The 24,362-nt window shown below is 55.6% G+C and overlaps 1 protein-coding gene across 3 annotated transcripts; it reads right to left on the minus strand.

Moving 5' to 3' along the window:
• Positions 1-1,409: 1,409 nt before the first annotated feature.
• On the minus strand, positions 1,410-24,001 carry UCHL3 (ubiquitin C-terminal hydrolase L3). 3 transcript variants are annotated; one of them, XM_078602806.1, is made up of 9 exons: positions 23,857-24,001; positions 21,468-21,479; positions 18,973-19,101; positions 17,961-18,117; positions 16,596-16,681; positions 15,085-15,132; positions 4,200-4,275; positions 2,389-2,447; positions 1,410-1,893 (listed from the first exon to the last, which is right to left on the minus strand). In XM_078602806.1, the coding sequence occupies exons 1-9, from the start codon at positions 23,905-23,907 to the stop codon at positions 1,807-1,809; spliced, it is 705 nt and encodes a 234-aa protein (XP_078458932.1). In that variant the 5' UTR covers positions 23,908-24,001; the 3' UTR covers positions 1,410-1,806. The 3 variants fall into 3 exon arrangements, with proteins under 3 accessions (XP_078458932.1, XP_078458931.1, XP_078458933.1); XM_078602805.1 differs by having other exon boundaries at positions 21,083-21,479; positions 23,857-23,995; XM_078602807.1 differs by having other exon boundaries at positions 21,332-21,479; positions 23,857-23,994.
• Between the last annotated feature and the right edge of the window lie 361 nt (positions 24,002-24,362).

Raw genomic sequence — 24,362 nt, forward strand, 5'->3', positions numbered from 1 at the left:
ACTTTCAAGCTATCAATTCCTATTCAGTGATTCTACACTTGCTCTTACTATAGTACTATACTGCCTTAAACTTTTATTAACGACTGGGTGTTTAAGGTTAGCGATTTGTCGTATTATCTGGTTGTATAGCAAATGGAAAAATACAATTACAGTACTTTACTGTGCAAGTAAAAAAAATTGTTTAATTTGTATTTATTTAGAGTCCTTGTATAACATGTGCTACAGGTCCCGCAATATGTTCATCCGGCACTGCGGTTACCGCCGCCGTGAACCTCACCCGTCGAGTCCTCCAACCAAAGTTAAGCACTCGGTCGACCGGAGTTCCATCTCGTCCCATACCGTGCTCCACCACCACCGCGCCCCGCTTGCGAGTTGCGGTGCACTCACATGTACTCACTTCTCCCATCAACTCGCTCGCCCACACTGCGGCTCGCAACGGCGATCTACTTCCTCCTTCGCTTGGGAATTACCTCTCATCGTCTACACACTCCCAAGCATCTAGAACAGGGGTCGGCAACCAAAATAACAAGAAGAGCCATTTCTTTCCAATTCGGTACAAAATTCAGTATTTCAAGAGCCGCAATGCATCTGAGTACATACTGTACATACGTACATATCGTCAAGAAGCAGCCCGTAAAGAGCCGCATGCGGCTCCGGAGCCGTAGGTTGCCGACCCCTGATCTAGAACCTAGCTTCTTAAAAAAAGTGGAAACTCTCACATAATTACAACTCTGACAGCGAGCAATTTGTTTCCGACCTGTTGGCATTTTTCAGTACACCCCCCTCAATTCAACAAACCATTCTCTGCCCCCCCCCCCCAACTTAATTCGAGGCGTGGTTCCCCCGTGGTGTCGCGGTGACAATGGTCGTGGTGGTAATCGTCGCGACATGACGCACGCTGCCCCATTCACGCGTCTCAATAATTGATGTCGCCCAGAGGAGAGAACTTGGCAGCGGGGCTATTACGCTAATCCGACACGTGATGTCTGGGGGGGGGGGCAGAGGGGGCTCTGCTGTGCCAGGCGGTAATCTCATTGTTGTTGCCGGGCGATTTGGGCGGGTGGTGCGGCGTAGGCGGTGGGGTCTTTGTGTTTCTGTCTCTCGGTAGGAACACCACCTCCTCCACCCCCGAAGCTGCGTCTTTGAGCCTCGCGAAACGCACGCGCGCGCTCCGCATCTGGCGAAGCTTGCGATTAGACTGGGGGGGGGACCGGGGTGGCCGGGGGGGGTTACACAATCGTCTGATGCGCCATCACCTGCCGCCTGTCCGGCCCAAAATGGAAAAACTTGGGTCAAACCAGGACGCTCATCTTCGAGGACCCCCAGAAGCGTGGTGTCTGATCCTCGATTTGACCCGGAAACACGCATCCCCCCCCCCCGTCACTGCAGCAGCGGACGCAGCCATCGGAAAGTTTTCAATGCATTTTATTCACACCGCGTAAACAACGCAGTGGCGCAGAGAGACGCACACACTTCCACGGCCATCCCCCCCCCCATGCCTCCTCCCCCACCGACCGTTACTCCGTCCCTAGTGGGGGTCCCCCTCCGCCCAACAACAACGAAATCGCTCCCGTCAAAGGCTGGGGGTGCCTCAAATAATCCATTCCCCATCGCGAGGTGGGTTTGGGGCCACAGGGGCCACAGGGGCCACAGGGGCCACCCCCCCCCCCCCCCGTGCTATGTGCGACCGTCCCGCCGATGCGACCGACAATGGCCCCTCGTCGCGCAAGCGTCGTCAAACAACGACCGCGGGGGAGCGTTGGGGTCACGCCGGCCGGCCCCAACACCTAGCCACCCGGGCCGGGCTCACGGGGCGGCCGACAGCGCAATGACGGTGAAGCGAACCTCGTCCGGGTCCCTGGCCATGAAACGGCGGCAAACGCTGGCCGCGTCCTGTAGGGGGAGGGGGGGGGGAGCAGGTGAAACAGGCCTCGCGTTTGAACAGATCCTACGCCACGTCCACGTCCTAGCACATGTACATGTGTGCGCACACACATGGCCACGTGTGTGGGTGTGTGCACAGACAGAAAACAAAGCTACACACGCAATGTCACTGGTATTGACAAAAAACATCGCAATGCCGAGAAATTACCTGCAAATTACTAACTGGGATTACGCATAGCGACATCGCTCCCCTACTGTAAAAGAAAATAGGCAGGACCCTCCTGAGAAATTCTTGAGAATCAGTGAGGCTTTCCTTGGAAAGCAAACGAAATAGCAACACACAATCATAACAGGCATCCAACATTGAAAGCAATACGGGCTGTCGGGTAGAGCGGGTGCCAAACGTGGATTTCTTTTCTGGAGCGAGCGTGGTGAAGTGGTGAGCGTGGTATGTGTGCTTGTATGTGGTGAGCGAGTTGGAGGTGAGAGGAGGAACTGGCTCACCTCCAAGAAGGTCTGGCTGCTGGTTTTGCCGTGGTTTATAGGGAAGGGTTTCCTGCCATCTGCACGGAGCGAGAGTTGGAAGATTAAAAACACAGGCGCCAAACATCAAAACCAGCGCACAGGGAACGTGTGCATACCAGCACGTGCACGCGCGTGTGTGCATCCTCTCACGTACAGTACGCACAAAGATCCCTTCTGTAGCCTCCAACAGGCTGTTGGGACAAGTGCTGTTAGCGAGCACCTATGAAGGTCGGCACATGACGGGGTGGGTGGCCAAAACCAGGCCGGGCCGCCTTTGTCTCCCCAATGCTGATGCTTTACACACCGCGTAATGGTCCGCATTTAAGGCTGAGTCGACCTAGGGGAGCTCCAGCACCGGTTCAGATATTTGCCACCATTATTGGTCATGAGCGGGAATCAATTTCGGGGTCGCCAGGTTCGTAACGCGGAGTGCAAACCGCACGTGGGCATACGCACGTGGACACGTACAGGGATGTGAATACCAGCCTTTCCGTGCATGCGAGTGCACACGGACACCTAGACCGCACACAGGCAAGTGTGCGCACACGCACGCGTACACACGCACACCGTACCAGGACACGCATCCTGACAAGAGTGGACATCGACGCAGAACGCGTGGCCCTGCGCAAACACAAAGATCCCCTGTACAGCCTTTAATAGACTTGCTGCGCGCACAAATGTGTGGAAACAAACGCAGGCGCACGACTCTGCAGTAAATGCACGTCAACTGTAACACACGAACATCACGTGTGACACACGTGCGTTCACACGCACGCAAGGACACCGGCACCCCCCCACCGCACCAGCATGTGGTTCTGTGCAGGAGCGGGTCAACCGCCACGCAGCACGGCAGCGGCCCTAACAGACGCACGGGCGCTCATCCGTCATGCGTCGTCGCTCACAACCACGAGACAGCGTCGGGGGTTCACACCGGAGCCCTCGTGGGGGTCGGAGAAGCGGCACGGGGATGGTGATAGGACAGGTGCCGGCCCGTAGCGTGACGGGGCCTCCACATTATTAAATTGGACACGGAGATGTGCACGCACGCACACACATCTGCCCGCGTGTATGTGCATACCCGCGCGCGGGGGTTCCACGAGATTCGCTCCGTTAAAAAGGTGCGCGCGGAATAAACCGGAGTCGCTCGCCGCTCCCACATGTAAACATGCACGATCCACTGCTGGATGAGAGCCTCCCTACTGCCACCGTGCAAGCCGTGATGACTATGTGGACCATACTTCACCAGGTTGGCCGGTGTGGGCTGGCGAAGGGAATGCAGAACAAGAGATTACTGCTGCACCACCCCCTACTGCTCGCAACGCCTACTGCCCCCTGTTCTGTGCTTGGTGGTTGCCCATCCAAGCACCGTCCAGGCTCAAAATCCTGCTTGGCATCCGAGGAGCGATGGGATTGGGTGTGTTATAGGTGATGTGGTCACAGGCCACTGCTCTTACAGCAGAGGAACAATGACAACGTTCACGTGAAGGGCATTAGATCACGTAGACGAACCTCTCACGGGGTCCGGTTCTCTAATAGGAACCGGTTCACCATCATCCCCACTTATTAGACTGCGCCTCCCACGCGGCACACCGAGTAGCCGACGTTGGTTCATTAGTTCTCGTCAAGTGGGATGATTAGCGGCCAAGCAAGGGCAAGCGTCACACGCAGCACCGCACGCGACATCGCCCCTCGAAGCCCCCCCTTCGTGTGATGGCGCCGGTCGACGCAGGGCGACTCAGGGTGACGGGGGAAGGGCGAGGCAGGGCGACGGGGGAAGGGCGAGGCTTCACCGAGCTCGTAGACAGAGTCGTCCACGTTCACCAGCGCGATGAAGTGCAGGTCCACCTTCTCGTCCACACTCGGCGCCTGTGCACACGCACGCACAGAGTGTCACATGCTGAAAACACACACACACAGTGTCGCGTATAGACAGCGCGACACACGGTGACACACTCAGCAGCCACACACCTGCAGTGACACACGTACACACAGAGGCATATGCAGGTCCGTGCACAGTACTTCACAAACACAGCATCACATATACACAATCATCAACATCATCATGTGCCCCTACAGTCGGCTCGTTTGCTTTTGTCTGCTGATGTTTTACACACCGCACCAAAGACAGATCCCCCGGATAGCCTCAGAATATTTTTTAGGGCAAGTGGTGTTAGCAAGCACCTGTGAAGGCCAGCTTCGCACACAAAGGGGGTGGGGTGGTCAGCACCATGCCCGGCCGCCTGTCTCCCGCACCAGGTCCTCATTTTAGGCCGAGTCGACCTACAGGAGGCCCAGGACCGGTTCAGAAAATCGTCAGTGGGTTTGGTGGGCTTGAGCGGGAAGCGAACTCGGATTCGTAGCGCAGCGCGCTAGCCACTGCACCGCCACCGCTCCTCCCAGCGAGCATACGCGCACGCCAACACGCACCAACGCTTACACGCAGACGTGTCCTCACTGGCCTCTTCCCCCCCCCTCGCCCACGGATCTCTCTCATCTGTTTACCCAACGTGCCGATGTCATCACCCCATGACTTCACTCCCCAGGAGCGTGAAGTGGTCGCTATCGTCTGATAACCGCTCTCCTGCCATTATCCAGATAACTGTGCTACGGCCATTACCCTGATAAAACTGCGAAAGCCCGAATATCTGCTAAATATATTTTTGTGCACGAAGCACACTTCACGTGTATTCCACATGACCCAAATACATTTCGCACGCACTGCGAATCGAATAGCTTCCACATGTGTCGCGCATAATTTCCAAATAGATTTGGCACGGCTGTGCGTAAACAGAGCGAGTGTGGCGTTGGAGCCGGCTCTCCCGTCACGAGCGGCCAAGGGGGATTAGGCTCGGACAGAGGGCGCCCGCAATGAGGACGGTGTCCCGCGCGGGCCGCACCAAACGAACAACACCGCGCGAGCAGAGCACAGGCCGCGAAGGCCAGTGACGAACAGCACGACTGAAGGGGGAACAAATGCGAGTTTGAGAGTTTCTTGAATCGCGCAGGGTTATGGGAACTTGGCAAGAGACACACAATGGAAGCGAATCCAAGCGTGGAGCAGTGCGATGGAAGCGCAGGAGGAGAAGTGTTGTGACCTGCAGAGTGGGTGAGCGAGCGAGCGAATGGGTGGGCGAGTTGGTGCGTTCTTGTGACGTGCAGTGTGGTGGTGGACAGAGCCGTCCCCATAGGGATGTGTGGAGCACCGGGTAAATCACACGACGGGAGACTTCTGGAAAATCCTGTGCACTGTGAGGTGGCCAGGAACTGAAGAGCGCCACAACAGATCCGAGAATACATCTGTGTGGAGATTTGAGCGGCAGGTGGTGGTGAAGCTACGACTTTCGATTGTCACCTCCTCGTGGGAGTAGAGGGGCTTTACTCAGGCTTCCTCCCGAACAAAGCCGAACTCTCATCGTTTGCAGAGCGACGCATCACGACTCTCTTTAACAGATGTCTTAAAACACAGGGCTTTATTGCTGCTATTATTATATTCTTGTTATCAACGTTCATGCGAGTGGAGGTGTCCGTCGGTCGCACAACCCCAGGTGGGAGCAGCCTCCCCCAGCTGCAAGCGCTTAGCGACAGCGAGGCAACAGCTGTCGGGCTTAGATGCCAAAACTCCCCCCCCCTCCGCCACTACCCCCCCACTAACCCCACAGAGCCTGCAGGAATGTGCGACTCCTGTTATTTTTGTTTGTTTTCGTTTAAACAGATTATAAAACGCCATCACGATGGCGGAAACATGGGGCCCAACCGAAACCTAGCGTGCAGCACAGCGGGCTTCCAGCCGCTGCGCTTCTCCCGTTCGCAGCGCCAGGTCAGTGGTGCGAGACCAAGCACCGTCGACCTCCCAACGAAGTGGTTCCTCGCTTTATCCACTCCCAGGAGGACCGATGGGCCGAGTGAAATTTCTCTGACAACTCGGGAGTTTCACCCGCAACCTTCCCATTGCGAGCCGCGCGCTCTACCGCCGAGCCACTGGACAGGATAATACAGAAATGTAAGTTATCAATGGAGATGGGATGTAACATCTGGGAGGAGTATGCAGTAAGCAAAAACCAGACCAGTTTACACAGCAATGTGCGTTTTAGTCTCGGTCTGTAACCAAACAGACAGCGGCTTAACCTGGCAGCCTGCTGTTCAGTGTCGACCGCGCGGTGCAGACAAGCTCGACTGTCACCACATTGCGTGCGGGACACACGTCCCGTCCCGCCAGATCCCACAATCTCAGCGGGCTTCAGCCTGGACAGTGCTTGGATGGGTGGCCACCGTGCACGGCAAGTTGTCGTAGACGGCTGCTATGTGGTGGGCGGTCGAGGGAGGGGCAGACAGAGCTGTTTTCGTACAGCGATTCGATGCTCCCGCGTCTCTGTTCCCCGCCGTCACCGACTCGTACTGCCCACCGTGGTGAAGTATGGTCAAATAACCCCCGATGACCCGCACGGCGTGGGGGAACAATCCACGCACACGTGGATTATTTCTGATCTCGCCAACTGCAGGAACTCGTGCTTTGCTTATCTCTCTGCTAGCGTTGGTGACGTCTCTGCCCCGCTCACACAGTCCTTCAAACGCGGCATCACGAGTTCGATTCCTAGCCAACTCCAACTTCTACCAGCGGTGAACCATGTCCCAGCTGGTTTTCGGCACCACCATCCACACTCCACCACCCCCCCCCCTACCAACCCGCACTAACCAGCTGGGTGAAGTACGGTCAAATGAAGCCCGTGACTGTCACGGCGTGGGGAGGGCTTTCCTCCGGCAACGTGTGTCAAACAACGGTGAATTATGAACGAGGTACAGTCTGGAGCGTGTGCATTCCTCCAATCGGCCGCTTTGCTTTCGCGAGAGCCACGTCCATAAACGAGGCGTCGCAGAGCGGCTCCACAACTGGCCATGTGACGACCCTCGAAGCGCGCACACAGAACCGGGAACAACACAACCAGCAAAGAGAACGGGCCTTCGCGCGCATGCAGCGCCCGACTTGAAGGGAACGACACGCGGCCCCCGAGCTCTGATGGACTTGTCAGAATGTACGCTGCGGGTGTTGGGGGCGGCGGGGCAAGGCCAAGAAGCAAATCTGTTCTGCAGTCTGGCCGGGCGGTCGTTACGCGACCCCCCGCGACCCAGCCCCAGGGTTTGACGAGCGCCAGACCGGTTCTCGCTTTTGTTTCCCCAAAAAAAGAAAACATTTTTTTAAAATAGCCTCGGCGGACGGAGAAGCCCGGAGAACGGCGGCCCGTTCCGACCGGGCGGCACGCCCTGCACGACATCGTCTCGTACTGCATGACATCTTCGTGCGTCACGCCAGGCCACGGGGGAGGGGGAGGGCGCTTTGCTTGTGGGGGTCTAACTGGGCCGCTGGACTGGTCACCTGAGCGCCAGTGAATGCCTCGGACGTTAAGAGATCATGAGCAGCTGTGATCTATAACCTGATACATGAACGGATGAGGACCCCCGACCCATCCCACCCCCCACGGAGCCATTGCCATCTCTCGCAGTCCTGCGATGCGACAATCCGTCTAGCCCCTGCACCCGAGCAGATTGCATCGCTCCGTCTCCGCACTCGGCGGTGGACGTCTTCTCGAGCCCGTTGCCGTCTTTGTCTGCGATTCCATTGTCAAGTCTCGACCGCTGGCTATCGTCCCTTCTAGCGACGTGTCCTGCCCAAGCAGCCAAGCTCAATTACTTTTCCTCACAGTCAACATGACGTCCTTTACCTGCGAATGCTCTCTCTCACCCGCGTTCCTCTTTGTCTCTCGGTGTCATTCAGAGCCATGCGCTGTCCTCTCCGTGCTTCTTGCGCATTTTTCACCTTTTGTCCAATTTTCTTTGTCAACGTCCATGCGTCGGATCCGTACGTCAAGGGAGGTGCTGCTGTGCACCTGCTGTAGGCACATTGCCATGTCGCTTTTCACTACGCTCAAACGTGCGTCTCCAGAACGCCCACACGGAGCGTGACGCCAGGCTCCTGCCCGAGGCTTGGCAGTGTCAACACGCGACTCCGTCTCCCGATACCTTTGACCCTCACCCCCTCCCCAACCTCCGACTCATTCAACCCACGCAGTCAACGTTGGCGTGCAATCCCAACAGTGCGACCGTCAAAAGCCGAAAACGCACGTCACCCGCCGCCGAACCTTTTCTTCAGTTGGTGGACTGTGTGCGTTACACAGTCTGGTGATGTCATGTGACATGCAAGGCGTAGTGGGAGCACCGATCCGATGGTCACAATGGCACCTCCTTTACCACTCATGTTCGTTTCCAGTTTGCACACCTCTGGATTCTCTTCCCCTTCGTGCAGACGGAAGAGTGTTCAGCTATCCATTGGCTTGAGTTCTGGTTTATCTTTTTCATGGCTTCTCACATCAGAGACAAGGAGCCCATTCCTCGATTTAGAAATGCGGCTACAGATCTTGCAAGTGTCGTCGTCGTTGGGCGGGGAAGGGGTTTACAGCACCAGACTTACGACTCCGTAAACATGCAACGTTAGCACGTGGGGTTGGTACCGTTAGACAAACGTTGGCCCAAAATTGCACTTTACTGGACACGTGTCCCTCTCTCCTGCAGAGACATCTCGCGCGCCACTCCTCAACGCCGGACACAGCGGCGTTGAGGCACGGGTCTCTCCGCCTGGGCCCGTCGAGTGGGACCGGTGGCCAAGTTTGAAAGTGCATCATTCTGCTTCACACGGAAACATTGTCCCCTTCTGTGAAACCACCGCTGACCGTACAAGTGTGTGCAACACGGCGCCGTCACGATAGCCTGGCATTCGCAGAAACGCTCCGATTGGTGGTGACGTCACCGGCGCGTTAGGAAGCTCTGCCGCTGGCTCTCTCTCTCGGCGTCGAGCGGAGCAACGAGGATGGACACACGGAGGAGAGGCAGCAAACGCGGATGTGTGGCTCTCAGCCACAGGAAATGCAACCTCACGCGGGCGATACGTCGTGGCATTTACACTGACCACGGTATAACCAAAGACTGTACCAAAAGGGGGGGAGGGACAACTGACATGTGGGGGGCTTAGTGTGAAGGCCCCCCCTCGCTCAACCGCATTCCCAACATTCCTGCTGTCAACGATGACCCCCCCCCCAACTCGACCCCGCCAACCTAACTGCTACGCGCTTCTGTGCGTTTTCCCACAGAGCAACAACATTGGCGGAGAAACGGCAAAAGCAACAGCAAGCGGCGGTGCGGGCCAAGGCGTGCGAATACCGCATTGCCCAGGGGAGCGCACGGGAGCTCGTGCCCAGAGCTGCGAGTCTCCCGCGTTCCTGGTTATGTGGTGGAGGGGGGTGGGGCCTTGCCTGGCAATACTAAAGCCATGCACTTTTCTCTTATCTTGAGCCTCGTTCATAATAAAAACTTAAAATTATAGCGTTGTTGTCGTCAAGTTGGCCGAGTGGATCAGAGGACAGTGCTGAACTGGCACTGTTGAGAACCTGGGTTCAAATCCTGGCAGCTGTTGCCTGTGGTTAAACCGGATTCTCAGTCCCAACCAGTGACTGCACAAAAGCCCCCACGATGTTAATTTGTGTTTTGGTGAATGACTGAATTCCAGCCGAGGATTTTGTGGACCACCAGTCCACCCTGAAGCGATCTCAGAAGCAGCTCTGCGTTACCAGTTTCCACAACACGGAGAGGGTTGCACTGCTCTGCGAGAGTTCCAAATTGATTCTTCGTCTGGTGACACGACGCCGATGGCACAAAAGTGATCTCAAATTTGTGGATAAATAAAAATGTTTTTTTATTAAAACCCACAGAGAGGCCCTTTGGCCTGACACGCCTGGGGGCACGGAGGTTCCCGTAAACCGCGGAGCTCCCACGCCCACGCACGCAGCCCGCACCAGGCCTCCCATTCACTCGCGGCTATTGTTAGCCTAAGCAGGTGGGGAATGTGCGCGTGCGGCTTTGCGTGAAAGCGCAGTCAGGGTGCTGGGCTCGCGTCAAGAATGCGCAGAGTTCCCCTCCTTATCGCGGCCCGCGGAGCCGTGCGGGAGTCGTCGGCCACCCCGTTTCGGTCGTCGCCCGTGGCGAGGAAAGGGCCCGGTCCTCGCCGGGACCTGCGCTACTGCCCACTGGTCCCCGCGTCCGTTCAGTCCCGCACGCCGCCCCGGCGACAGAGCGTGTCACCGACCGACCTCGGCACCCGTACCGTGACCGCAGACCCGATTTGTCTTCTCCTTCTTAGGCATGCCGTTTCAAAAGCAATGGAGGAGGTTTACAACCGAGCATGTTGAGTTCAGACAGCCCTTCGGTGGCGTCTACGACCACCAGATGGTGGATTCACTGGGGCTCCAACAGGGCCACTCACGTTTCAGTCATTGTCGTTTCGTTCGGTCGGATATTTTTATGACATTCCTTGCGTTGTTTCACAACGCAGTACCCACTTTGTGAGAGAGTCAAGCGGTTGTCATCTGGAGAGTCTTGACCCCATCACAGGGATGTGGAATTTGCACCACTGGCTCAGCGGGGCTGTGACAGGAGATGAGCACCAATGAATCAAAGCTCATTTGAGCAGGAAACCACTTTGGCTTTTCAAACGTTAAAGAGGAGACCGCCAGTGGGTGGCCATAATCATGGTCATCATCGCCTCCAGCATTTCTGTAATATTCCTGCACCGTGGGCGGAAGCTCACGCGCTTGCCCCGCCGCCGCCCAACGCTCACCCACGCTGTCCTCCCAACGCCCAGGTCGCCGGGCGAACATGCCGCGGCGCATACCGGCCACATACCAGCCAGCACACTCTCGCCGCAGAAAACTGCTCAAAGGCACCCGGTGGCTCGTGCAGAAGAGCAAAACAACACAAAATGGCAAAACACCGCTGAGAAATGGTCCCGGAGACACAACGAGAACTAAAAACACAAACACGGCTCCGAGACGGGGGGGAGCTCCGGATGTGGATGTCCGTCAGGTCCCATGGGCCGTGGGAATCGCGCAACCCTCGGGGGTGCTAATGAGTCCCCGGGGGCACCAGCGCTGGCTGCAGGAGAGAGAGAGAGAAGCTCCTGCCCATCGCCAGCAGCCCAAATGCCAGGCGCCCACTGTGACACCACCCCGCCCAGCCCCCTGCCCAGCCATGGGCACAGGGCCATGTGGCCAGGGTTTCCATGTTTTATTGTTTTAAAATGCGGCTCGTTAAAGTGTGGAGCTGTTCCAGTTGCATGGGCGTCCTCTAAACCCACCTCCAATTTGTGCCCGACGGTGAACGTCAACCCCTCCACGCCAGTGCGGCGCAGTCAACGCCACCCCCCGCCCACTACCCCCTGGCCACCCCCATCACGCTCGCAGCTTGCCTTTGTCGCGATACAATCGCCGGCCGTGAGGTTGTTTGATGTTGATCTTTCTCTCGAGTTTCAGCTGCGTTTGGCAACATCTGTTTGCTCGCACGGGCGCCGCTACTGGTTTTGTGTGGCTTGGCACTAGATCTCTGGTACTAAACGCGAGCGCACAGAGAGACCTGGGCCACAGCATCGAGTTCCTGCTACTACCGCCGGGAAGGTGAGGTGAGGATTGCTGTAGGTGACAGGCGAGGGGATGAACAAGCAGGGACCAGGGGAGAGCCATACGGGGGGTTAGGGGTCAAGACAGTACCAGTGTGGATTTACACAGCATCGAAATGTGACTGCATATCAAGAAGCTGTACAGAAAAAGTGGCTATGTTTGTTTTGTAGCGACAAAGAGGAAGTCACGCATAAGCAGAGTAAAAAAAAATACAAAGGCTTTGAGCCAGGATTTGAACAGGGGCAAGGTGTTGACATCACGGACGGCTGGGATAAGAGAGTTTCAGAACATGCGGGCAGCAGTGGAGAATGAGCGACCTCCCACCAAGCAAAGGTCAACCGGGAGGCTTCAATAGAAAGCCTTGGTTGCTGGAGCGTAGAGAGCGCCCCGAGGGCTTTAGAGTGTGATTAGAGGAGAGAGAAGTAGCCAGCGGGGAGCCCCTGGAGGATCTTGAAGACGGTGAGCATAATCTCGTCACCGATGAGAGACCGGATTGGGAATGCGTGGCGGGGATCAGAGTATTGGGGTGGTGTGGCCTCATTTTACGTGGTTGCGGATTCGGAGACGCGAGTGGGAGCAGGGGTTCGCAGGGGGCGAGGCGACGTTCACAAACGAGGACATAAACCCGGTGGGTGGGGGGTGACTGGAGGTCGGGGAGGAGCCACTACAATCGCCCACGTGCAGCCGTGGCAGCTTCAACGACTCGCGCATCAGGCGCCCCCGCGCTCCCCTTCAAATCAGAAATTCAGAGCCTGCCAAGAGAACGGAATCCCGTCTCTTCAATTTTCCAAGAGCGGCGAGCATTCTCCGACCCCCCCCACCCCACCAACGTACACAGCGCAGCCATTTATTCACTGGCGGCCGGGTCGGGGGAGGGGGCCCGCCCCCCGGCTGTCGCACATATTTCCGTGGCGAGGGTGCGGCGTGCGTGGGGAGGGACCGTGTTCCGCCCCGGGGACACCCCAAGTGACGGGGGAGAAACAGCTCCTCGGGACTCGGCTCGCAGCACCGCAAGTGGCCAGACGCATAAATAGTCTCCCCCCTTCTCGATTGGCTCGCCCAGCCCATCGCCCACCCCCACCACTGGCCCTGACCCCTGACCCAACGTCATTTGAGACTGAACCATGACACTAAACCCAACTCGAGTCCTAAACTAAGCTCTTATCCTAACTCTAACCTCATCTGTGATGTAACCTTTTCTCTAAACCGTACCCTGCCACCCGGCGCTCGTCCTATCTGCAACGACAGCCCCCAACCGTCTCAGTGATCTTAAACCCAACTCTCAAGCAAACCGTAAAGTTACCTGCAAGCCAGCACCCAAAATTGTAGCCCTAAACCTATCACAGAGGAAAACTTTCTCTGTGCTAAAGCCTTAGAATTAAAATTAGCCCAAAATCCTCACACCAAACACTCCAAGATGTACTCTTAGGTGTTTTCGGTCACGTAGGTAAAAAATCTAATTAAAATTAATAAAAGTAATAATACTTGATACAGTAAATCTAGCTGTGACGGTCCCACCTGATGACGGAAAATTGTGTTGCCTCCGAAACGTCGCGATTTATTATTTTATTTCATTTCTATTATTACTTTTATTAATTTTATTTTTTACCTACGTGACTTTACCGAAAAAACCTAAGCGTATGAATCCTTGCAGTCACGAATGCTTCAAATCTAGAACTCCAAGATGTACCCCGACTGAAGCGATAACCCAAGTCAAGGCTCCAATTCCCTTGCCGGTGACGACACCCAAGTATTAAAACCAACCCTGGTGTCATCTCCGGCGTGAGCTCGTACCACAGCCCTCTCTATAGCCCAGCGTCGCAACACCACCACCAGCCCTCACAGCGCACGCCACGCGGGCAGGGCAACGAAGCTCGGGCGAGCAGGTCACCCCCGCCGTAGTGGGGGTCACAATGTCACTTGTCTGGCTCACAGCGCCACCGTGCGGCGGTGCGAGGCCAGGGGTTGCTCCGGTAGTGCAGGCACGCGGCCTGCTGGCGCCAGCCTGCAACTGCAAGCGCTGCGTACACCGAGCGGCGCTTCAGTGTAGGCCTCGGCAAGGCAAGGTAAATACAAAGAGGCTACCTTTACCCTACCTTTTATCTTACCACAAAACAATCACTCTACCCTTACACCTTTTACACTTTAGCAATGTAAGGTAAAAGGTCATAAGCAACGAGCCTACCTTTACTCTACCTTTTACCCTTTCCCCATACAAATTACAGGGTAATGACTGGGGTACTACTACACATGAAAAAGGTTTATAACAGGTAAATGGTATTCTTATAGAATACTCTCGATGATTCGAATTTTAAATGGAGGCCACGGACTGCGCCACGGAGCTTTTAGCGAGTGGTAAACAAGGTATTTACCGGGTAATATACTTTGCGCTACCTTTACCCTACCCTTTACCTCACCCCTTGGCATGTCGACACCTTTACCCTTTACCTTTACCCTTTTACCCAGTAAAAAGGGTAAATTACCTTGCCGAGGCCTACCTCAGTGACAATGATTGCCCACCGCCGCACTGTGTTCACTCCTCGCTCTCGGAGAGAGAAAGAGAACGACTCGGAGGCGCGAGGAGGAGGAACCAGACGAGCGGGGAAGGCAGCCATACGGTGAGCCGGCACAAAATTCCCCCCCCCCTACCAAAGCTCTGCAGCCCTCTACATATTAAGGTGTTATTCGCCGAGTGTTGACGTGGGAGGAAACCATATCTCCAGTTTCCCTCTCGCTGTGGCTACTACTGGTCAAGTGCCACCTGCTCCAGTTGAGAGGCAACCCGCAACATATTGAGTGAGAAACCAAGCCCTGCTTATAGCAACGATGACTTACATCGCTAAAATGTGCAATATGCACGTCCGAAATGGTGGGGAAATTCCCCCCAGCGCCTCCACCCACACCACCCCCCTTGGAGGTTGCAGACGTCATGAGCAAACAACGGACAAATCTTGCCATGAACAGGACAAGAGTGGCAAGGCTCACGCCGTTCACGAGACAAAAGTGTAATTGAACACCGCCAGGTCTCCCTTTCACGAGAGATGCAGGTCAATCCAGACGGGCGAGTGAGCTGCGCCCAGGTGCAGCAGGCGTGGGTGCAGCAGGCGTGGGTGCAGCGGGCGTGGGTGGAGTGCACGTGGGTGGAGTGCACGTGGGTGGAGCACGCGTCAACACTCACCTCCGTCTGTCCCTCGTGGGCACTCGACTCGTGACTCGCGCGGATGCTCTACGCACAGAGGGGGGCGATGTTAGAGACTCGCGCACATGGGCACATGCGGGCATGTGCATGCACACTCGTGCACACACACATCCACACACACGCACGCACACATGTACACTCACGTATCCACAAACACACTCGTGCACTCGCGCGCACACACACACATGCTCGTGCCAGGACGGCCTGCGCTAGGCTCTCAAGTTAGGCTGCGCGGAGCTTTAGAGTTATTGACGCACTCAGCCGTTGGCCTCCAATTAACGGGTGGGTGGAGGGAAGGAATTCGTTGCAAATTTTTGGCAAAACACAAAGTCGCGTGAGCAGGAAATTGCGGCAATTCGGCAATATTTTTGCCAAGCGTAAACACAAACTGTCTTTCCGCCTCCGCAACCGGAGGGGGCTCTTTCGTTTGAAATGGCAGCATCAACATCTGGCCGTCTTCGCAATGCACAAAAGAGAGCGACGCACGACTCCATCTGAACCACGAATGCGTGCGAGAGGCGGCGGGGTCAACGACGAGCGGTCACGCACAGCCCCCCCCCTCCACCCCCCCCCCCACCCCCACGTAACCCACTGGGACCGGAAGCTCCGAGCGAGTCCTCAACTGCTGCGACCAGGTGGCGAATCGGATGGACAGGGGTCTCTTCCACGTTCATTTGCACAAGGTTAAAAGCATGCAGACGTGCGGCAGGGTGGTGGCGCAGTGGTGGCGTAGTGGTAACGCTCGTATGTTCTCCCCCTGGTAAGCACGAGGTTTTTTTCTTCCGTAGCTGAAACACCACACAATGAAACGGGTAGTGGCCAAACATCCCAATTCTGAAAGATACCCGCATATTGCACGGTTGGGTCCATAATGAAAGATTTTGGGTAGATCACGTAAATATAAATGTGTCGTAACCCTCCACCGCCCAACACAGCCAATTAGTAAGGGATTTGTCACGTAAACAAAACGCCAATTAGTTACCAATTCAGCCCACCGGTGTGTTGGAGAGTAAATCCACAACATTTACAATTTGAGTTCAACGTTTTGCTGGCAATTACATCCAGCATCATCGGTGGCGAAAGCCTACGTGTTATCACCCCTTACTCCGAAAACATTGTCAGGACCCTCTTAAATAACTAAGTCTTGAGACTCAGGGAAGGTTTCCTGGGTGAACGCTCGCAATTAAACATAAAGAGTCCAGACTTTGTCGTGCGGCTAATAGGTCACAGATCGTTGGGGGTATATTGGACCCGTAGGAAGATTAATCTATGAGGGGGTCTTGGCAAGGGTGCGAGACATGACAATGCCAGCCGGGTCTGTCCGGGTTGTCGACCCACAAATAATTTCCACAACCGGCACATCACATCTAGAATACCCCTCACCATGACTACTGTGGGCAACTGGTCATGTACCACCTACTCCAGCCCGGCAGCGACCCGAAAAACACTGCGTCAGAAACAAAGGCCTGACACGAGCGGGGCGAGCCCACCTGGTCTTGCTCGAGCCTCTCTGCTCGCTCGCTCGGACTCATGGCGGCCGTGTCGCTCAGGAACTTCTTCAGAGACGAGCCTTCCACTGCAACGACACAGCGTAGACATTGGACTCCACTGAACGCCTCTGTTAAACGGAGGGCATTAGCACCTGCGTTAGGCTGGGTGCAATAACGCCTGCGTTAGGCTGGGTGCAATAACGCCTGCGTTAGGCTGGGTGCAATAACGCCTGTGTGAGGCTGGGTGCATTAACGCCTGCGTTAGGCTGGGTGCATTAACGCCTGCGTTAGGCTGGGTGCATTAACGCCTGCGTTAGGCTGGGTGCAATAACGCCTGCGTGAGGCTGGGTGCATTAACGCCTGCGTTAGGCTGGGTGCAATAACGCCTGCGTTAGGCTGGGTGCAATAACGCCTGCGTTAGGCTGGGTGCAATAACGCCTGCGTTAGGCTGGGTGCAATAACGCCTGCGTTAGGCTGGGTGCAATAACGCCTGCGTTAGGCTGGGTGCAATAACGCCTGCGTTAGGCTGGGTGCAATAACGCCTGTGTTAGGCTGGGTGCAATAACGCCTGTGTTAGGCTGGGTGCAATAACGCCTGCGTTAGGCTGGGTGCAATAACGCCTGTGTGAGGCTGGGTGCAATAACGCCTGTGTGAGGCTGGGTGCAATAACGCCTGCGTGAGGCTGGGTGCAATAACGCCTGTGTGAGGCTGGGTGCAATAACGCCTGTGTGAGGCTGGGTGCAATAACGCCTGCGTTAGGCTGGGTGCAATAACGCCTGCGTGAGGCTGGGTGCAATAACGCCTGTGTGAGGCTGGGTGCAATAACGCCTGTGTGAGGCTGGGTGCAATAACGCCTGCGTGAGGCTGGGTGCAATAACGCCTGTGTGAGGCTGGGTGCAATAACGCCTGCGTGAGGCTGGGTGCAATAACGCCTGTGTGAGGCTGGGTGCAATAACGCCTGCGTGAGGCTGGGTGCAATAACGCCTGTGTGAGGCTGGGTGCAATAACGCCTGCGTGAGGCTGGGTGCAATAACGCCTGTGTGAGGCTGGGTGCAATAACGCCTGTGTGAGGCAGCAGATTTACACACAGGGGCACGGATGTAATACGGAGGCCGCCTTGCACGGCACTCGCCCCACCGGACCATCTCAGATGTTTTGTTGGGCTGCTGAATTTAATACTTGGACAGATACTTGAATCGTTTCAATTACCATCATTATCCATGCTCTATCCACTGCTGGACAAAAGCCCCCATTAGTCACACAGTGCACCAACCCCCCTGCGGCGCCGCTCCCCTCTACGTCACGGCCAGGGTGTTAAAGCGACCCCACGGGATTTGAGGCCATGGCGAGCCCCGCGCCGCTCACCGAAGCCTAGGCGGTGCTGGTTGTTGGCGATGGCGTGGATGAGGCCGATGGTTCCGCACGCGTTGCCGATCGTCTGCCGCATGAAGTAGGCCGACGCCGGGGCGTCGTGGCCGGCCGCCCGGAGCCTCTCTTCCTCCTCGCGCCGGTGAGCCTCGTACTGCAAACACGGAGGGATGGGGGTGGGACCAAGGCTTGCACTAGGGGTAGTATGGGGGTGAGCCCTGCGCCATCACCAAACGTCTCTTTGCCCCCCCCCCCCCAAAATTCCGTCTAGTTAGCCGTAAACCCCTGTGACTAGAGGCCGACCGAAATTCGGTTTCAAATTCGGCGCCAAAAGTTGGCAAATGGCCTCTTTCGGCATACTTTCGGTTTCAGCCGAAAGTACATTTTTAACTTTCGGCCTGGTTTCGGTTTCGGCCGAGACTGATATTGACTTTCGGTCGTTATTTGTCAACCGAAGATCTATTTTTAGAATATAACGCTAGTGCTACGTCTATCACTCTGCCTATCGGCCGGTCAGTCAGCGCTAGGCAATCCTATGCGATAGGCTGCAAACACACACACATCAGCAGCAGCTTGGGAGCGAGCTTACAGCCGCAACCATGGTCTGCTAATGTATATACGACCGGTCAACAGACGGCAGCCTGCATCTCCATCCGTGGGTGGCGTCTCTTTGGCGGGACGACAACAAAGTGCCTCTGTTGTCTGTTCGCAGCCGCCTGCCCGCCTTGGCTTGTGTGTTGCGTTCGCTTCAGTCTACACGCGTGTTCATACCGAGATTCGAAGTCTGACAATTAGAGGCCGACTGAAATTCGGTTTCGGCACCGAAAGTTGGCAAATGGCCTCTTTCGGCATAGTTTCTGTTTTGGGTGAAACCAGAAATTCAGTTTCGGTCGGCCTCTACCTGTGACGGTGGCCCACGCTACGCCTCTACTGGCTGCAATCCCCACCCCAAGAGGAGCTCGACGTAGCCCGTTGGCATGGGTGGTGGCAGGCGGTGGGGGGGGGGCACCTTGTCGCTGATGGGGAACAGCAGCAGCACGGCGCACGTGGGGCTCGGCACCATGGCCAGCAGCTCGGCGTCCAGGCCCAGGACGTCCACGAACTGCCAGCTCGTCTTCATGCCCAGCTGCTGCACAAACTGTGGCGCACGGCAGAGGCGGCGGGCGTTTTCGCGCAGCGCACGCACGATCGTGTCTCAATGAATAAAACAGCCGAGGACAACACAAAGTGTGCCGACGCCGCGAAACCCGTTCCACACCGAGGGCCCGCACGCGCCCAGTCGGCATAACGCATTGGCGCAGCAGCGGCGTCGCACTGTTGGCACAGGCCGGGCCGGATTAAGTTTGAGGGGGACCCGGGACTGTTATTGTTTTGGCGCCCCCCCCTCTTTAAATACTCAATACCTTCTCTTGACTCTTTGACCACCGCCCATGCCCGACGATGCCAAACGTTTCATTGTTATTCCCTCGGTTGTTTCTGTACTGGTTTTTAATGCAACATAATTGCAGACCTAAAGCAAAGTTAAAATGAACTACCGGTAAACTATTTTTATTTCAGAACACGACTGGTAGCGATGCACAGGTGCTGCTACGGTGTTCAGCACCCAATTTCCTGAGTTATCAGTGCTGGTCACACCCCATTATAGAGCAGTATATATTCATTTGGGGGGCCCCCCCTCAAAATTACCGGACCCCAGGCAGCTGCCCCCTAATACTCATGTTGATCGGGCCCTGGTGCAAAGAATTCCACAGGGCCTCCCTACAGCCGTCTCCTTCTTTGCAGCAGGGATCAATGTGCAGCCGCACACTACTACTTACAACAAAGACCACCCGTATAGTGTAGAAATAGCCTTTGCCACTTCTGGGGAAGGCGCTGTTAGCGAGCACCTACGAAGGATGGCACGGCACAACAGAGGGTGGCCAGCACCACGCCTGGCTGCCTTTGTTTCCCCAGTGCTGGTGTTTACACACCAGACAAGGTGCTCATTTAAGGTCAAGTCGACATAGGGGAGGCCCAACACTTGTTCAGATATTGGTCACCAATGTTGGCCATGAATGGGAATCAAACTCGGGTCACAGGGTTCGGAGCGCAATGCGCCAATCACTGCACTACCGTTCCCCCTTCAAACACACACACACCAATGCACATGCTCGTAATAAAGCAGGGGCTCTTGTTGCGTTAACAGGCAGCGAAGAATCACCATGTGTGGCCTACCCTCACTCATTCAAGCTCGCTGTGAACTGCCACCGGTGACCACCAAACCACGATATCAAATTCACGAGACCAGTAGTGAGGACAGGGCCTGCAACTAAATCCTACCTTACATTATTTAGCCTCTTACTTGAGCAAGAAACAATCAATTCAGTGCTAATTGCATGAATGCCTCCCAAAGCCATCGCCGTCTCTCATTATTCTGCGATGTAACGATCCGCGTAGAACTTGCACACAAGCTGATTTCAGAGCTCCATCTCAGTGGCGCACATTCCCCTGGGCACGATGCATTCCTCGGCCGCCACACTCTGTCGTCAGTCTCGACCACGACCCTTCCAGCCAGGACACGTTCCTCCCAAGCACATTTCCTGCCACGACCACTCCATATGACGTGTCCAAATTGCATATGTTCTCTAATCCACGTTCCTCTTCCTCTATCGCAGTGTAATTCCAAGCAAGCGTAGACTTAACATAGTCTAAATGCAGCTGTATCTCAAAACATATTGTTGAATTATCTTCGTGGAGAACAAATTTGGTAATTTACCCAACTCGTAAGAAAAATATTTCAACACGTCTGTTAATAACAATGTGGCCTTAAAAGGAAACGTATGACAAGCAAAAGTGTTTGGGTAATGTCCCTTCTTCATAGCCCGTGAAGGGTCATTGTGCTTTGATTTTCAGTTTCATTTCATTTATTTGGTATAGCCCTGATCACGGGCCATTCCCGAAAACTTCACAACTTATAGATGTATTATTTAAGGCCACAGTAGTTTTATCGACAAATGCGCACATTTGTTGTTATTTGCACTTGTGCACCACTGTCGACGCAGCAGCAGCATCACCACCAGATCATTGGTCAGACTTAACAACTCGCGCTACGTGCAGCAATGCTATCCTGTGTAGTTTACCGCGCTGCTGTGTGCGCTGAAAAGTTGGCTTGGACAGAACGCGTCGCTAGAGGAGACGATGGCCAAGGGGTCAAGATTAACAACGGACTCGCAGCCGACGGAGGGAGCACGACCAAGAGAATGACCATAGTGGAGATGGAGCGTTGAGCTCAGTTCATGTGCAGGAGTCGGACGGATTGTTGGGGTGGGAATGAGTCCCTTCAACAGTGGATAGAGCATGGCTGCTGCTGATAGCAATGCGAAATTCACACGAAACAATTATAAGGGAGGTGAGGAGGAGGAGGCTGGGGGCGGTGGCTGGAGGAGGTGGCTGGAGCCCGCTGGGTTGCTATGCTCCACAGCTCCAGCCCGGACTGGAGGCGCCAGCACCAGTTCTCCCGCTCACCTGGTTCATCACCTGCAACACAAAAGAGGCGGTGATGGCGGTGGCCGTGCAAGGTGCAGCGCCAGACGCCACACTACACCAAGCCAATGCAGCTCGGCTCATCAGATGAATAAGTATTTGGTGATACTGCGTTGGCAGTCGTGCACAAGCAAAATTAACAACTCAATCGATGACACTGCGGTCTTAACATAAAAATCACAAGCGATATTATGCGCAATGAATCGTATTCACAGCACAGGGGCTACAGCAGAGGGGCTATGAACAACGGCCCATTGCTTGAAACACTACATTGTGTTTGTAATTTCAAGACAGCATTTTTGACGAATGTGTTTATGGACCCACGGACCACCGCTGGCAAACATCAACACATTTTCAGGGACCACTGCGCACCAACACCACAACTTTTGAAATCAAAACAATTCAAAGTGCTGTAAAATATCAAATAAAAAAATGGCATTGAAACAACCAACTTGATTTTGTACGACTCGCATGAATGAGACGCCTGATGGCGTTCGATGTTTTGTGACTGTGATCGCAGAAGCATCTACAAGTTGTGCTGCCCAACGTCCCCCCACCCCCACGGCTGGGAGCCCCCACTGGTGTCTAGACACTGACGTGGCAACAACACACGTGGTGACCACCACAGTGCCGGATTATCCTCGTAGAAAAAGTAACTCCACATGCTACGGACCCCGCACTTTCAAGGGCCCCGCGCTAAATGCTTTCAAGCTATCAATTCCGGTTCAGTGATTCCACACTTGCTCTATTACTATAGTACTATACTGCCTTCAACTTTTATGAACGACTGGGTGTTTAAGGTTAGCGATTTGTCGTATTATCTGGCTGCATAGCAAATGAAAAAGTACAATAATTTTACTGTGCAAGTAAAAAATTTGTGTTTTAATATTAACGTTTTTTTTATTTAGGACCCCTTTATAACATTTGCTACAGGCCCCACACTATCTTAATCCGACACTGGTCCGTGAGCGATCCGGGCAGTCCAGCGCCGTTCACTCTCGCTTCAGTAATCCCAAGCCGAACACGCTTCGCAGAATTGAACACTCGGGCTAAATTTGACCAATTTCGCAGCTCCAGTGCCAACAAGCTCGAGGCCACGTTGAGGGTGGCACCGAATTGACAGCCACCGCCGATTGCAGCACTCAACATCTGTTTAAGGCCGCCCCTTCCCCCCCAGAGGATGTCGGGCAGAACACGACCATGCAATCGGAATTAGCAGATGAGGGCTGGAGTTGGGGTCAGGGATAGAGACAGGGGGCAATTGCTATATGGATATAGAGACAGCAATAGAGTTGGAGATTCGGGTGAATTATTGTGTTAAAGAGATAGGGGTAAGATATAGCATCAGGGGATAAGGGTTTGTACGATTAAGTATGTGGACAGGGTTTAGGGCATGTTAGTGATCGGGTTAGGGGGATATCGTTATGATTGGGATATTTAGGGTGTGTGAAGTTCGTGCACAGGGGTATTGGGCTAAGTACTGAAGACAGTCATTTGGAGCTGGGTCAGGGGATGTGTAAAAGGGGGCAAGGGATGTAGGGCGAGAGAGGCGGGCGGGTCGTGATGTGCCGATGATAACTCGTTGCTATTTAGAGCAGCGGGGAGTTTCCACCGCAGGCACCGCGCGTCGTCTTCCCAGCGTCTGAGAGCCGCCACGCTCACTGGGCAGGGCACCGCGAGTAGCAACGTCCCTCGGGGTTCCTCCCCAAGCGCGTCGTGGCTACATGGCGCCCTAGCCATGCAGACGACGACGCCGCCGCCGCCCGCGTCAATCCGCGAGGTTGAGTACTCGTGAGGCCGCGATGGCCCCAAATCGCACGCACCCCCAACGCGGCGGGGCCAGGGAAGGAGGCATCTTGTCTCTCGTCTGTGCCTCCTCACCGTGTCGACCGTGAGCTGCTGTGGCCGCAACGCCGCTCTCTTTCTCTCTCTCTCCCTCGTGGGCGAACAAGCGCGCGGATGTAAATCAATCTTTAACATGTCAAACACAACAAAGCGTAATTAATTAAATAACCGCCGGTGTTTTATAACCATCACTCTCATGGGGACGGTCACTCGAAGAGTTCGCGGCGAGGGGGTCACGAGGTTCAGGTAGAAACATCACAAGATGCTGGGTTCGAGTCCAGCTCCAGGCACCTTGTGGGTCAGAGTTAAGGGTCGGGCACCCGAGGGCGCGGTCCCGCCTCGGCATAGGATGGAGGCCCTTCTTGTTCGTGGTCTCGGCCGCATTGGCCATCGTCAGGGTCCGCCTCTGGGCCGCGAACCTCGACCACGAGCACGTGAAGCGGAGACAAAGTGGGGTGGGGGGCAGAGAGGGAGGGAGGGAGGGTGGGTGGGACGGTGGGAAGGGTGGCGGGAGCGGTGTCCTCACGTCGGGGTTCGCCTCCAGGGGCAGCCATCGGGGCGCCGCGTCCTCGGCCATTGGGTCCCCACGAGCAGACAGAAGCAGCAGAGAGGAGAGATGAGGCCGCCACCAACACCTCGAGCTAGCGCCTCCTGCTCGCGCGCTCACGGCCTCCACCACTACTTATAGCCGCGGTCCCCGCCCACTCGAGCCGCTCCAGCCAATAGCAGCGCCGCCTTCGCCTGCCGGGCCGCTCCAGCCAATAGCGACGCGGCCCCAGCAGAATTTTGGCCCCGCCCCTAACCCAACTGCACCCGCCCAACTCAAACGGCTCCGCCCTCTCACCACGCGGCTCCGCCTACCGCGAGGCTCCACCAATAGGACGCCGTTCAAGCCTGCGGGCGACCTCCTCCCCCGCCCGCTGGAGCGTCTCCGCCAATGGGGAGCCGCCTATGCGTGTGGGGGCTGGAGTCTGACGTCATCGTAGCGAGACCTGGGCCCTCCCCGTGCTCGCAAAACGTGGCCCTGGTGGC

The sequence above is a fragment of the Lampetra planeri genome, chromosome 19 (genome assembly GCF_965212315.1).
Source record: "Lampetra planeri chromosome 19, kcLamPlan1.2.h2, whole genome shotgun sequence".
Lineage (NCBI taxonomy): Eukaryota > Metazoa > Chordata > Hyperoartia > Petromyzontiformes > Petromyzontidae > Lampetra > Lampetra planeri.